Source organism: Coccinella septempunctata, chromosome 1 (assembly GCF_907165205.1).
Source record: "Coccinella septempunctata chromosome 1, icCocSept1.1, whole genome shotgun sequence".
Classification (NCBI taxonomy): domain Eukaryota; kingdom Metazoa; phylum Arthropoda; class Insecta; order Coleoptera; family Coccinellidae; genus Coccinella; species Coccinella septempunctata.
In genome coordinates, this window is record NC_058189.1 from 53525105 (window position 1) to 53538099 (window position 12995).

Sequence of the window (12995 nt, forward strand, 5' to 3'; positions counted from 1 at the left end):
GTTCACATGGACAACTCGAATTTCCTGCAATGTATGGAGAATATACTGAAAACACAGAAATTATACTCGTTCTTTTTGTTTGACAACACACAGCTTTTTTTTCAAAACCAGATCTACTCAAGCTTCACCCCAGTCCACCAGAGGTCGCGGTGAACAATGTTTCAAAATATTGTGAGAGTTTCCTATCTACACTACCTTAATCTATGATTATGATGTAGGTATGTACTCCTTTTTAGGCTACCTAGCAAGCAATGATTTTTTGAACATTTGACAGCCAGTGAGCTTTATTCTTGGTGGATTACTCAGAACTTGACTGGACTTGGCTTGAGCTCGAAAAGAAGAGTGTGAGATGGTGCAGATCTAGACTAGATCGTTTTAACCGTGGATTAAGTGATGAAAAAGAAGCAATCATGTCAATTTGGGCATACATATGCAATAAGTCGCCTTCAACAAAAAAGTTGGTGAGAAAAGCAAAAGCCGAATCATGGTCGCTATTTTTTTGGAACACAATTTTACAAAAAAAGCTTCCGTTAGAATTTCTACCGATATGAATTTTCCGTTTATATAAAAAAAATTAAAAAAGTTCTGTCAGAAGTGGGATTCGAACCCACGCCCTCAGAGAGGACCAGAACGCCCGAAACCTGTAGAACAGGCAAGTAACCTTGAGTCTGGCGCCTTAGACCGCTCGGCCATCCTGACATTGGCAATGTGTATCATTTAGAGGGATAAGGCGGCAACTCAGGTTTAAAAGTCTAACTTTTATGCAGTTTTTTTGAATTATACGCAATAGAAATAAAATCTCATAATAATGTATAAATTTAATTATGTCTTATATTTGGTCCGTTCAGCGTGATAGGTGAAATCTCAGCGAATTCACCAGAGAAAAAAAATTGTTGCTCATTATTGCAATGGTACTCTCGAATAAAACATCAGCATATAATTAAACTTTTATCGCATCTAGATGATTGCTCATCGTTGGATAAACGGTAGCAATGAACCATTCTGCTGGTTCTGCATATTTTCTGATTGCCATTCACAAAAATAAATACTGGCCAATCATCAACGCAGTTAGCAGTTAGTTTCGTGTTTTTTTTCTTATAGCAACAATACAGGGTTATCATTTCAACCGAATGTCCGTCATTTTCGAGAAATAAGCCGAAAATGACCATTAAAAAAACTTAACACCTTGTAGAAGGAAGTTAAGCTCCTACATGAAAAGTTGGGTAGGTACCTAATTTAAAATTAAAACTCTAGAACTTTTCTACATTTTTCTACAGCATTGAGTATTTAATACTCAGTATTGAATTCTCAAAGATAGTACATGAAAAACGGCGTTCCGTAAAGTCTGGTATTCTGTCGGTATGTAGGTGAATCCTGACGAAGTTTATTCTCGAAAATGTTACATTTGTGGATAATTAGCAAGAAACTTGGAAACGCACCTTCAAAGTTTGATGTATTCTAGAAGTAGATCTCCGGCAATAATTTATGGCACTGATGATCCTTATCGCTCCTGAAATAGTTTTGTGTTTATCTAGATTAGTTTCAGATAAGGATTGAGTGACATTTGAATTTAATTTATAGTTTTGGAAACAGAAGGTTCACGAAATTTTAATAATAATTGAGAAGACAATAATTAGAATCACTCGCAATTTCGAAATCCCATGATATTCTGTGGTATGGAAAGGCAGATTGAGATAAAAATCCAACTCACTGTGATCTAACACTATGGTAGAAATCTGTATTTTGAAAAAGCAATTCAACACAAGGGAAACAGAAGATAAATAATACTTACATTTGTTTTATTTACTTATTTATTGTTAAGGGACGGCATTGTTTCGAAAATATTTGTTGGGCAACATTGTTTCAGACCTGAGACTGTGTAAGTTCTAATGCAGAGTCGATTTCTGCAAACAATTTTTCAATTGTATCCTCGATTCCCCCTTGTTTCAGATCTTGGGAGAGAAATCCCATCAGAAATTTCAAGAAGATTGCATTTATGCACTTCCCAAAACATCATTCATCAAAATTCATCGGTGGGTCTTTTTGACGTAGTCAAATTTCATGGTTATGAGTTATGATGGTTTTAACTAGAGATTATCTTGAAAACCGTTCGAGATGAATGCTTTTTTCTGTTGAATTCCCGAAGAGTTTTAAAATCGCAGTGAATTTGGACTATTATCTGCCGCTCTATTACTAAAGAAGGTATGAAATTTCAAAATTCTCAGTCATTCTAAAATTGTCTCCCAACTTACCTATTATTAAAATTATGCGAACCTTCTGTTTCCAAAACCCTAAAATAATTATTGTAATCTGCAAAATGAAAACATTTCGACGGCCGATGGTTCTATCTCTATTCTCTGTAACACAGTTGCAAATTAATTAAATCCATAGAATATATTTCATGTAATATGCCAATAGATGAAGCATACAGCATACTTATATATTCGTTGTGATTTTTTGGGATGAAAATCTGAACGGAATATTTAATTTCGTAAGTATAACACACTTAACATTCAAATATTTATTGTACTGGCCTTTAACTATACTATTCTTCAATTCAAAATGTGATAAATACGATAAATGAGTTGACATGACAATATAAAGTGCAGATTAATTTAGTTAATCAAGTATACCAGCTTTTTTGTTGTAAATATGCTCGGGCAGACAGAATAGTGTTTTAAATTGTGCATTTTTTGATGTAGGAAAATGTTATACATAAAGCGTATCCCAAATTTGACATATATGAAGTCTTAATCTTTTAAATGCCAATCCTTATTTTCTAGACTATTCTTACAGGGTCTATCAATTTACACTTGCGTGTATCAAATACTTATTTCTTGTCGATGAAAATATGTATACAGGGCGAAAAATTGAGGAACGTATACAGGCTACTATTCTTGATAAAAAGTATAATAAAATTTTTGGATATTGTCTTGTTTCCAATATATAAGTGTTCAAAATTTCTGCATGCCATAAATTTTAAACTTTAATAGCTGATAAAAAAAACAGAAAAAATTAAATCAAATGTTCAAAAATGCCTCCATTAGCATCGATACATGCTTGGCAACGCAGGAATTGCACTCTAATTGCATGTTTTGCCTATTCTGAGTGGATTCGACTGCATCAATAATTCGTTCTATTAATTGTCCTTTATCATTAATTTCCACTGCGTAAACTTGTTGTTTCAAATGTCCCCATACAAAATAATCCAAAGGATTCGAATCAGGTGAAATCGCTGGCCATAGCACGTGACCACGCCGACCAATCCATCTACCATTGAAATTTTGTTGTCAGGCGACAACATTTCGTCCAACATGCGGTGGTAATTTATGAAATTCAGTTGGTTGCATACAGAAACATTATTGTCAAAAAACTAGGAAACGAAGCCTCATCGGCCAAACATTTTTTTACGTTCAATTAAGAATATCAGTCTCTATATGTCCCTTAATTTTCGCCTTGAGTTTTGAATCACCCTGTATTTACTTAATAAACTTCAATTTATTCTAAAATGAAGGAATCTGATTCAGCTCAATGGAATAATTCGGATTTAAAATCGAATGGCAAAAGATATCTGTATGTAATCATCGTCAGAGAGCCCTCACTGAAGCTATAAGCATATACAGTGTGAGTCTGTGACTCGTACAAATATTTTAACAGTAGATTCTTGAGGTCAAAATAAAGAGTTTTTATTTCACCATTTTTTTCCGAATCGGCTCGGTTTAAAAGATACAGGCTGTTGAAAAATAATATTTTTGGTTCTCACACAGGGTTTTATCGAACGAAATGAATTTCGGAATATAGTTTTTCATTATTTGATGAATCATTTTCGAACATTAGATTCCACCCAAGTTTTCCATTTTTCTTATTATTATCATTACGTACCATGAAAATAGCAAAAATTCAAAGAACCCAACTGTTGAAACCAATTTGGATGCTATCTAATGAATATTTGAACGTTTTATGAAATAAAAGTATTCTTATATTTTCTCGTATATCTAATGCACCATTTTCGAATAATTTGAAAATAAAAAATATCTGTGATATTCGAAAAATTGGATGCTTCGGCTGAATGCAACTCTGTTGAAAAGAGCCACAGATGCGTGTAGTGTCATAGATTCATCTTGTTATTCTGCAGGGCATTTTGTTCATCCAGAGGAGGTATAGCTCATTATGAAGATATAAACTGGATATATCTTTATATCAGGGACGAATAAGAAAAAAAGGTATAGGGAAAAAGTGTTTCTTTTGACCTCAAGAATCTACTGTAAAAATATTTGTACGAGTTGAAAACTCACCCTGTGTATACTCCTTCCAGTACTACCATGTTTTGGAAAATTGTGATGTCCATATACTAGAGGAAAGTTGCTTACCTTGATATACCTTTTATTATTTATTTATTTAGTCATAAAAAATCATGACGATGTATAACATTTTCTTTCATCAAAGAGGGAGCAATTTAAAATACTAACTGATTTTTCCTAGCATATTTAAGAGGAAAAAACTGTCTTTGATTCAATGAATTACATAATTTCAAGTTAGATACTAGCACTGTACAACCTCCAGTCTGTGTTTAAAGCACTATACAGGGGCCCTATAATGATTGTTACATTGAAGTGCACATTTTTTTTGAATGATTTTTATGATATAGTCCATGTTACAATCATTTATATAGACTATATTATTCATGATGTTAGAATTTGATATTGTGCAGTCTAAAATACACTGCGCAAAAAAATTAACGCACATTCTGAAAATCCCAATTTTAATGAAAGTTAACTCTACATTGACTTTATAACTTATTTTTTATGTTCTCTCGGGAAGGTTTTGAACGAAACAAGACACATTAAATGAAAGAAAAATTCAGGATTTCACCGAATCTTATGTGAAAGAAAAGAAATGAACAATTTTCAAAATACTGAAATGCTGATAAGTGATTTAATACTTGGTATTTCCACCCCTTGCGTGAATTACAGCTCGGCAACGACGGTTCATACTCAAAATGAGTGATCTTAAAATGTTCTGAACTAATCCTTGCCAGATTTCTCCGAGTTGGATTCCTAAGTCATTAAGAGTAGCTGGATGATTTTCTGAACTTCTCCGCCTTCTATTGAGGTTGTCCCAAACCTGCTCAATCGGATTGAGATCTGGACTTCTTGCTGGCCATTCCATTCGAGAGACTTCAACCTCTTCAAGGTACTCCTGAACGATGCGCGCACGATGGGGTCTGGCATTATCGTCCATAAAAATGAAATTTTCACCAATGTATGGGGCAAATGGCACTACATACTCTTCAAGAATGTTCCTTATATACTTATCAGCATTCATAGCTCCATTATCAACGACCACTAGGTCTGTGCGAGCAGTCAAAGATATTCCACCCCATATCATAATCGATCCTCCCCCGAAACCAGTAGTATTCAGGAAATTGCACTGAGTATATCTTTCATGTGGACGTCTGTATACAAGGGAACGTCGATCACAATGGTAGAGGCAGAATCTAGACTCATCTGTGAAGAGAACTCTTTCCCAATCGGCCTCTTCCCAATGGATATGCTCTCTCGCAAAATCTAAACGCACCCTTCGATGGGCTGGGGTAAGAGCTGGGCCTCTTGCCGCGACACGAGGCCTTAAATCATATTCTCTGACGCGATTTCTTATTGTCTGAGTGCTAATTTGCACCTCATGAGTTTGCTCAAGCTGAATTTGAAGGAGGCGAGCGGTTGCAAACCGTTGTCTTAACGAAGAAACTCTCAAGTAACGTTCTTGAATGGTAGTTGTTACCCGTGGTCTACCCTGTCCTGGTCTTCGGACATTCATACCTGTCTCCCTGAATCGCTGCAACATTCTGGACACACTTGTATGGGAAACTCCAAACCTTTCTGCAATTCTTGTGTATGTCCACCCTTCTTCTCGCAAAACTACCGCTTGGGCACATTCCTCTTGTGTCAAATTGCGTGTTTCGCGTTGCATAGCGATCGAGTGTAGAGAATCAAACGAAAGAAAAACTATTGATCACTAGAATTGATCGAGAACAACTGATTTTAGAATGGAGCCAATACATTCAAAATCTGATAATATCATCTTTTTTTATTCCTGCTGGGAAAAAACATCTGTATTGAAGAAAACCGTTGAAAGTGGATAACATATGCATGCATAATTCTGATAAAATAATTATCATTGAGAACACCTTCAGTTGTAGAATAAATTTGAGATTTCCATAATGTGCGTTAATTTTTTTGCGCATATTATAATAGGCATTTATGTAATTATTTTATGGGTCATAGTTTATTTTTATCCTGTTTTTGTTGAGAAGTATATTATGTTATGTCTCATTCGTTTGATACGTGGTTTACTTATTGATTGAATCGATATTCATCAACATTCATCGATATATTTTTCATTCTGAAGTGGACCAGTTCTGTCTATGTCTTTCCACTCTCTGACTTATCCATGACCTTAGTCAAACACAAAATTAAAAAATGCGTACACTTGACCCCAACCATACGAAATCAGATAAATGAGATTGATGTGCGAACGCACTGTATGAAAGTATTGTGTGTGAACCAACCTTGCGATCATGTATCTAAAAGTGTGCCATACTTATATAAATAACTCAATTTAAACATAGATCAACTGTTGTTGAAAAAACATCTCGGTAAAAAGACACGAGCTATTAGCCACGATCTCATCGAGTTCCGCAAAGTGTGAACCCGAATAAGTAAAAAATACATTCAGTCCAGGGACCAATGATCACTTAACGAGGCGGTATCCGCCAAGATCCCAGTCTGTCATTGGCCAAGAGGAACTTACTTAAGTAATGCCGACTAAGACGGTCGAGAGAGAAGGAACGATTGGCTCTTACCCTGTCCAAGCTGGGAGTTTGGGTCGTCAGCAATCATCTAATCTTTAGTGAGTTATTCGAAACAGCATTGCTCAGTTTCTCAAAGCGCTCATTGATTCGTGTGGCAGAGAGACGTGTCGTGCGTGTACCAAGAACACAGACTGCCATTGTTACACGCTGACTGTCAGGTGGTTTGAACGTGTCCATTCATAATTTCGAGTTTCGAAAAATAAGTCCTTACATTCGCGTAAATATTTGACGGTTTTCACCTTCGGCTTTTATCTCGTCATGTTGCCGTCGCGTACGTCAAATGTTTCAGTCGCGCCGACGTCCGTCGCAGCGGCCCCCGCGAAGGTCCTGCAGGATAAACCGTCGTCGGAGGGTTCTGGTGCTAAAGAACAGGAAAATGGCAAAATTACATTGGACAAAAGGGAGATAAATGAAGCGGTGACTAAAGTTCTGGAAGGGTATGACTGGTCATTGGTTCCCATAGCATCCAAGTGAGTTGATTTATTTACCCACATTAAAGAAAAAGGCTCTCTGGTTAACGCCTGACCCGAAAGATATGTCCTGAAATTCAAAATACAAATTTTCTGTATGTTTTCTATTTTTGTGTATGTTTGTGTGTTTGTGCAGTGGCGGATTCTTATTTGTATATAAGGAAATTCATAGAGGAAGAAATTTCCAATGAAAATATGAAATAATGAAAATAAATATACAGGGTGAGTCTTCGAATTGTACATACAAAGTGAGTCTTTGACTCGTCTGAATATTTTAATAGTAGATTCTTGAGGTCGAAAGAAACACTTTTTTCCCTTATCATTTTTTCCGAATCGGCTCGGTTCACAAGATACAGGCTGTTGAAAATCCATAAAAAAAATTTATTTTTTGTTCTATCACACAAGAGGTTTTGTCGACTTAAATGAATTTCGGATTATAGTTTTTAATTTATTTGATGCATCTTTTTCGAATACAAGATATCACCCACGTCTTTCAATTTTCTCATTATGACTATTAAGTACGTACCATAAAAATACCAAAAATTCAAAGAACCCAACTCTTGAAACTAAGTTGGCAGCTCTCTAATGAGTATTTGAACGTTTTATAAAATAAAAGTATTCTCCATATTTTCTCGTATTATGCGCCGTTTTCGAATAATTTGATGTTCAAAAATTAAAAACTATCTGTGATATTCCGAAAATTGGTTACTTTGGCTGAATGCAAGTCTGTTTAAAATAACCACAGTGCAGATGTGTAGTATCATAGATTTTGCTTGGTAATTGGGCTGTGTCGATCAGGGTATTTTCGTAACCCGGGTCGATCGCGACCCACCGGCTCAGGGATCGGGTCAAAAGATTCGATCATTTCGATCACAGAACCCAAATATGCTAAATTAACTCATTTATCGTGTATCAAGCCTGTTCAAATGTGATCGGGCTCAGAAATGAAAAGAGTGGGTTCTAGATTGTGGTCAGAAATGATTTTAACGGGTTTTTTATATATGAAATATATTTACAATTGATATTTTATCAATTATCATACACCTAATTCGATCATTCGATCATAAAACCCGATTTTGTTATATGGCATTGACTCATTCACCGACTATCGAGCCTGTTAAAATTTTATTGAGTTTCGAGTTTAAAGATCGACTCAGGAAATTAATTTTTCTAATTAAAGATGTATTTTTGTGATAGAAGATCGTAATTAAATGGTCTAGCATTTTCGGCCTGAATGTGGCCAAAAATTTCGTCGTCCTAAATCAAGAGGTTTCTGTTATCATTAAATTAGTAGAATTTCATTTCTTCCGAAAAGTTTCTCTTCAATTCCGCTTAATGAGAAATTTCCCAGCTTTTATATTTATATGTACTTGTCCAATTAATCTATCGCTTCCAACTCCATAATTCACAATCGATCCTTATGGGTTCTTTAAGATACAATTCAATCATTCGATCATTTCGATCTTTTCCATCGCGTCGCCTCGCATTCGATCTTTCGATCTCGACTCTGTCAGGCTACAATACCTATTCTTGAATAGACAACCATCGATACGCGATACACCCTACAACCAATGCCAAAATAACCAATCCATCTATAGAGGGAAACTGAAAGTTGCCATCTTTTGTCAAATGAACAATCTATTGAGAAAATAGTCATTTAATGTTGTCAGTCACTTCAGTCAGTCGAATTCTGTAGTAATGCTCGTGTCCAGAAGGCGCAGGCGGCTCGAACTCGAATATGACCGAATGATCGAAATGATTGAGTCATTTCGAGATCGGTGACTCGATCACTCCCGCACGGGTTACGATCGAATCCAAACGATTCGATCGATCGTGATCGACACAGCCCTACTTGGTAAGCCCGTTTGCAACAGCCGAGAATTCTCTAGAGAATTTACTCGAAAATTCATGCGCCGTGAATTATTTACCGTTACATACGCACTTTCGGTAGAATTCTCTATTCAGATGCATACAAAATAATCTTTGCCGTTTTCTTGCGAGAATTTTGTAGAGAATTCTCCAGAGAATTCTCGGCTGTTGCAAACGGGCTTTATTCTGAAGGGAATTTTGTTTCTTCAGGGATGGCATAGCTCATTATAAAAACTTAAAATGGCGATATCCCTTTATCAGCGCTGAATCTAAAAAAATAGTATTAGAAAGTGTTTCTTTTGACCTGAAGAATCTACTGTTAAAATATTTGTACAAGTCGAAAACTCACCCTGTATATTTCAACAGTGGATTCTTGAGGTCGAAACAAACAGTTTATCCCTTCACCATTTTTTCCGATTTAACCCTGATGAAAAGATATAGCCATTTTAAGTTTTCCTAAAAAGCTGTGCCATCCCTGGAAAGCAAAATTACCTTCAGTGTGAAAAGCGAAATCTGTGACTGTACACATCTGTGGATCTTTTGAAAAAGTTGCCAAAGTAACCAGTTTTTGGAATTTCACCGATATTTTCTATTTTTGAATATCAAATTACTCAAAACCGTCATAGGAGAAAATATGATGAGGAATACTTTTATTTTCCAAAATGGCCAAATATTCATTAGTACGAGTTCAACTTACTTTTGAGAGTTGCGTTCTCTGAACTTTTGGTACTTTTGTGGTATGTTTTGGTTATAAGTAAGAAACTGGAAAATATCTGGGTGGAATTTGATAGTACCTATTGATCACATCAAGAAAAAACTATATTCCAAAAACTATTCCATTCGATAGAATAGTTTGAGGCGTATAACTCAAAATTACTTTTTTTATGGATATTCAACAGCAGAGCTTGTATCTTTTCAACCGAGCCAAGTAGGAAAGAATGAAGGAAAAAAGTGTGTCTTTTGACGTCAGGAATGTTTTTTTTGAAAACATGTATGTAGACTCACCCTGTATATAAAATATATTATAATCATTAGCACAGATAACATGGGTATACAAGGCGATTCACCGCGATGGCCTATTAAACGTTTATGAAGAACTAATCATAATTTTGTGCTGAAAATTTGCATGTCGAGGGTTTCGACAATATTTTCAGACCTCTGCAACTTTCGGTTATACCGGAAACGATCTACTACTTCCTCATTCTAAAAGGCATACTCAGTCTATCTTCGCATCGTATAATACGAGTAGCTGATTTGATGGCAATTTCAACAGTGTATCATACCTTGGGTATAAACTCAATGGTTTCAGAGTTATTGAAATTCTTATGAAAAAAAAGGTGAAAATAAGTGGTCAGACTTTTTTGAATATTTCTTCGGAAAGATCTGAACAATTTTCCCAGTTTTTAGTATTATAACACAGTTTGCTGTTTGGACCTAAAATGGACAGGGTGTTTATGAAAAGTTCACCAAGTTGGACAAATCGATTTCATCAAAACTCAAGATTTTCGAATAACAACCAATAATTTTTTTTGTTTCATTTGATTATACGAAGTAAAAGATGAGGGTTACATAAAAAACCCTTTACCTAAAATGGAAACTTTCAAAATTATCGAAGAAAAACTGTGATTTCCGGAAACCTTGGGAAAAACTAAAATCTGATGTTCCGATAAATAATTTTATGAATTATTGATGAATTCTCAACAATTTTTCATTATGAGCATTTTTATTTTCATGCTAAATTTGCATGTATCTAATCTAAATTGAAAAAAAAATATCGAGTAAGATATGGGATTTTTTTTATTTAAAAATACTTCTAGGTTAATTCTCATAACTGTTATACATGCGGATGATAAATAAACAACAAAAACATCTGACAAGCGATAAAAAATAATTATTTTATTGAAAATCATTCAATACGAATTGAATTGAGAAAAGAAAAAAACTGAAAATAGCATACCTTTTTGTTCCAAATACTTACATTAGCCCTCATGTTTATTATTTACAATAGGTAATTAAAACTTGAGTATCGGGTTCATTTTAGAATTTGATTTTGAATAGTGAAAGTTGGGATATTAAGAAATCTTTGGTAGCATTTCTTGATCGATACTGCACTTTTGTAGTTTTTGGTCTTTTTTTACTAACGATAATTGTTAGGCATCTCTGAACAGTGTTTCGAAAAAATGAGTAGTCAATGAAATGTTTTCATCCACCCTTAAATTTCTGTGGAAGAGTTAAATTTTTCAACAATTACGGTTTTACCGCAAAACAGTATCTTCAAAGTCCCGATACTTAAAATATAAAATTTTGTCAATTCTCATTGTAGTAAGGAAAAGTGAGAAAAATGAATTGCATAATATGCAATATATTTTTCTCACTTTTTAAATTCTTCTAATTCTACAAAAATTATCTGTTTTCTACCTGAAATTTTCAATATAGCACCACGCATAGTGAGACAGTATTGTCTTAGTCTTACCTATATCTGAAATTCATATTCATTTCCTATCCTTGAAAATCAAGGGTTCATTTCGAATGTTTCAATTTTTTATATGGACTTCATCAGACTCTTTATTTAGTAAATATTTATCGAATAAATAACGAATTAAACAAGATATAATAATATCCTAGGTATTATCAACTAGGGCGTTCGGCATTTCACAAGGACCAGGTAAAACCAAGATATATAGCTTTCAACGGAAGTGAGGTGTTTGGCTGTTTGTCTTTCACAAGTTAATTTGTAGATAGAGCCTATAATTCGCAAAGGAAGGAGATGATGGATTTCTTTCGGGGCACTAAATCTTCATATAATTTAATGTAATGATGATTACGGTATTTGCCTTCATATAGTCGGTATTTTTGACAGATGTACATGTTGCCGAAAACGTCACATCTGCAGTGACCGAATTCTGGGAAAAACTGAGTGTAATGGCTGCAATTAAGCTTGATAAAAAATTCGTTGCTTCTGAGGAAGAAGTTGCAACTGACAATATTCTCAAAAAGTAATTCTTCTTGGGTGATGGTACAAATATATTGACTTGTAGCGTTGTAGCATCCATAAATCAAATTATGTATTTTGTTATGATTTATTCTGAAACGATTGAAAAAAAACAAACGTGTGTACGTTGAATTTTCATTTTCATTTACTTGTAGGTACACATTGAAAATGTGACAACACGTACCTAACCTTTTATTGAATAACGTAGAAGTGTGCTAAAGGGAGGAGCTTATTCCAATAATTCTAGGAGAAACCGGAAAAACTAAGTATATAGGTGCAAGGTACAATAATTCTTCCGCTTCTCAACATCTGTTAACATCTTGGGGGGTATTTTTCTGAAGTAACGCTGTTTTCACCATCTGGTGTTATTGGTGTGAAATCCCAGAAATTCCTTTTCGCAATTCAATTCATCACTTCAGATTTTGCCACCATGAATTCATCCTCGTAAAGCATATTCGGTGCCGAATATCAATGCTTGGTAGTTGCGAGAATCCTCCAATAAGAGCTGGTGTGAATTCGATTTATTATACTTAGCTCCAATAGTAGTGAAACTCATTCATTCAATTTTATTTTGAATCTGGATTTTTAAGTATATGATACGATAAACCTCATGCTAGATCCTGAGCAATTTTCAGGAAATAAATAAAAAGATAGTGCTCCAGATCTTTTTGTTGTCACATATACAGGGTGTAACCTTAAGGGGTGATTCTCTGTCAAGAGATAGTGTAGGGTGTAGGTCTTTCATATAATTTTTTTAGCAGTAGATTCTGCTTAGGTATACCTTCCTAAAGAT

The 12995-nt window shown here is 34.7% G+C and overlaps 1 protein-coding gene and 1 non-coding gene across 2 annotated transcripts in view; one reads left to right on the forward strand and one right to left on the reverse strand.

Annotated features, from left to right (window-relative positions):
* Positions 1-586: 586 nt before the first annotated feature.
* Trnal-caa lies at positions 587-699 on the reverse strand. The gene is made up of 2 exons: positions 662-699; positions 587-631 (listed from the first exon to the last, which is right to left on the reverse strand). It is a non-coding gene; the product is annotated as a tRNA-Leu (tRNA).
* Positions 700-6957: 6258 nt separating this feature from the next.
* The window catches only part of LOC123312671 (transcription factor Sox-9-A-like), a 28069-nt gene continuing 22031 nt past the window's right edge, over positions 6958-12995 (forward strand). Inside the window, exon 1 of the mRNA XM_044897171.1 lies at positions 6958-7341. Coding sequence (XP_044753106.1) covers positions 7130-7341 — 212 coding nt within the window. The 5' untranslated portion in view covers positions 6958-7129. The remainder of the gene's footprint in view (positions 7342-12995) is intronic.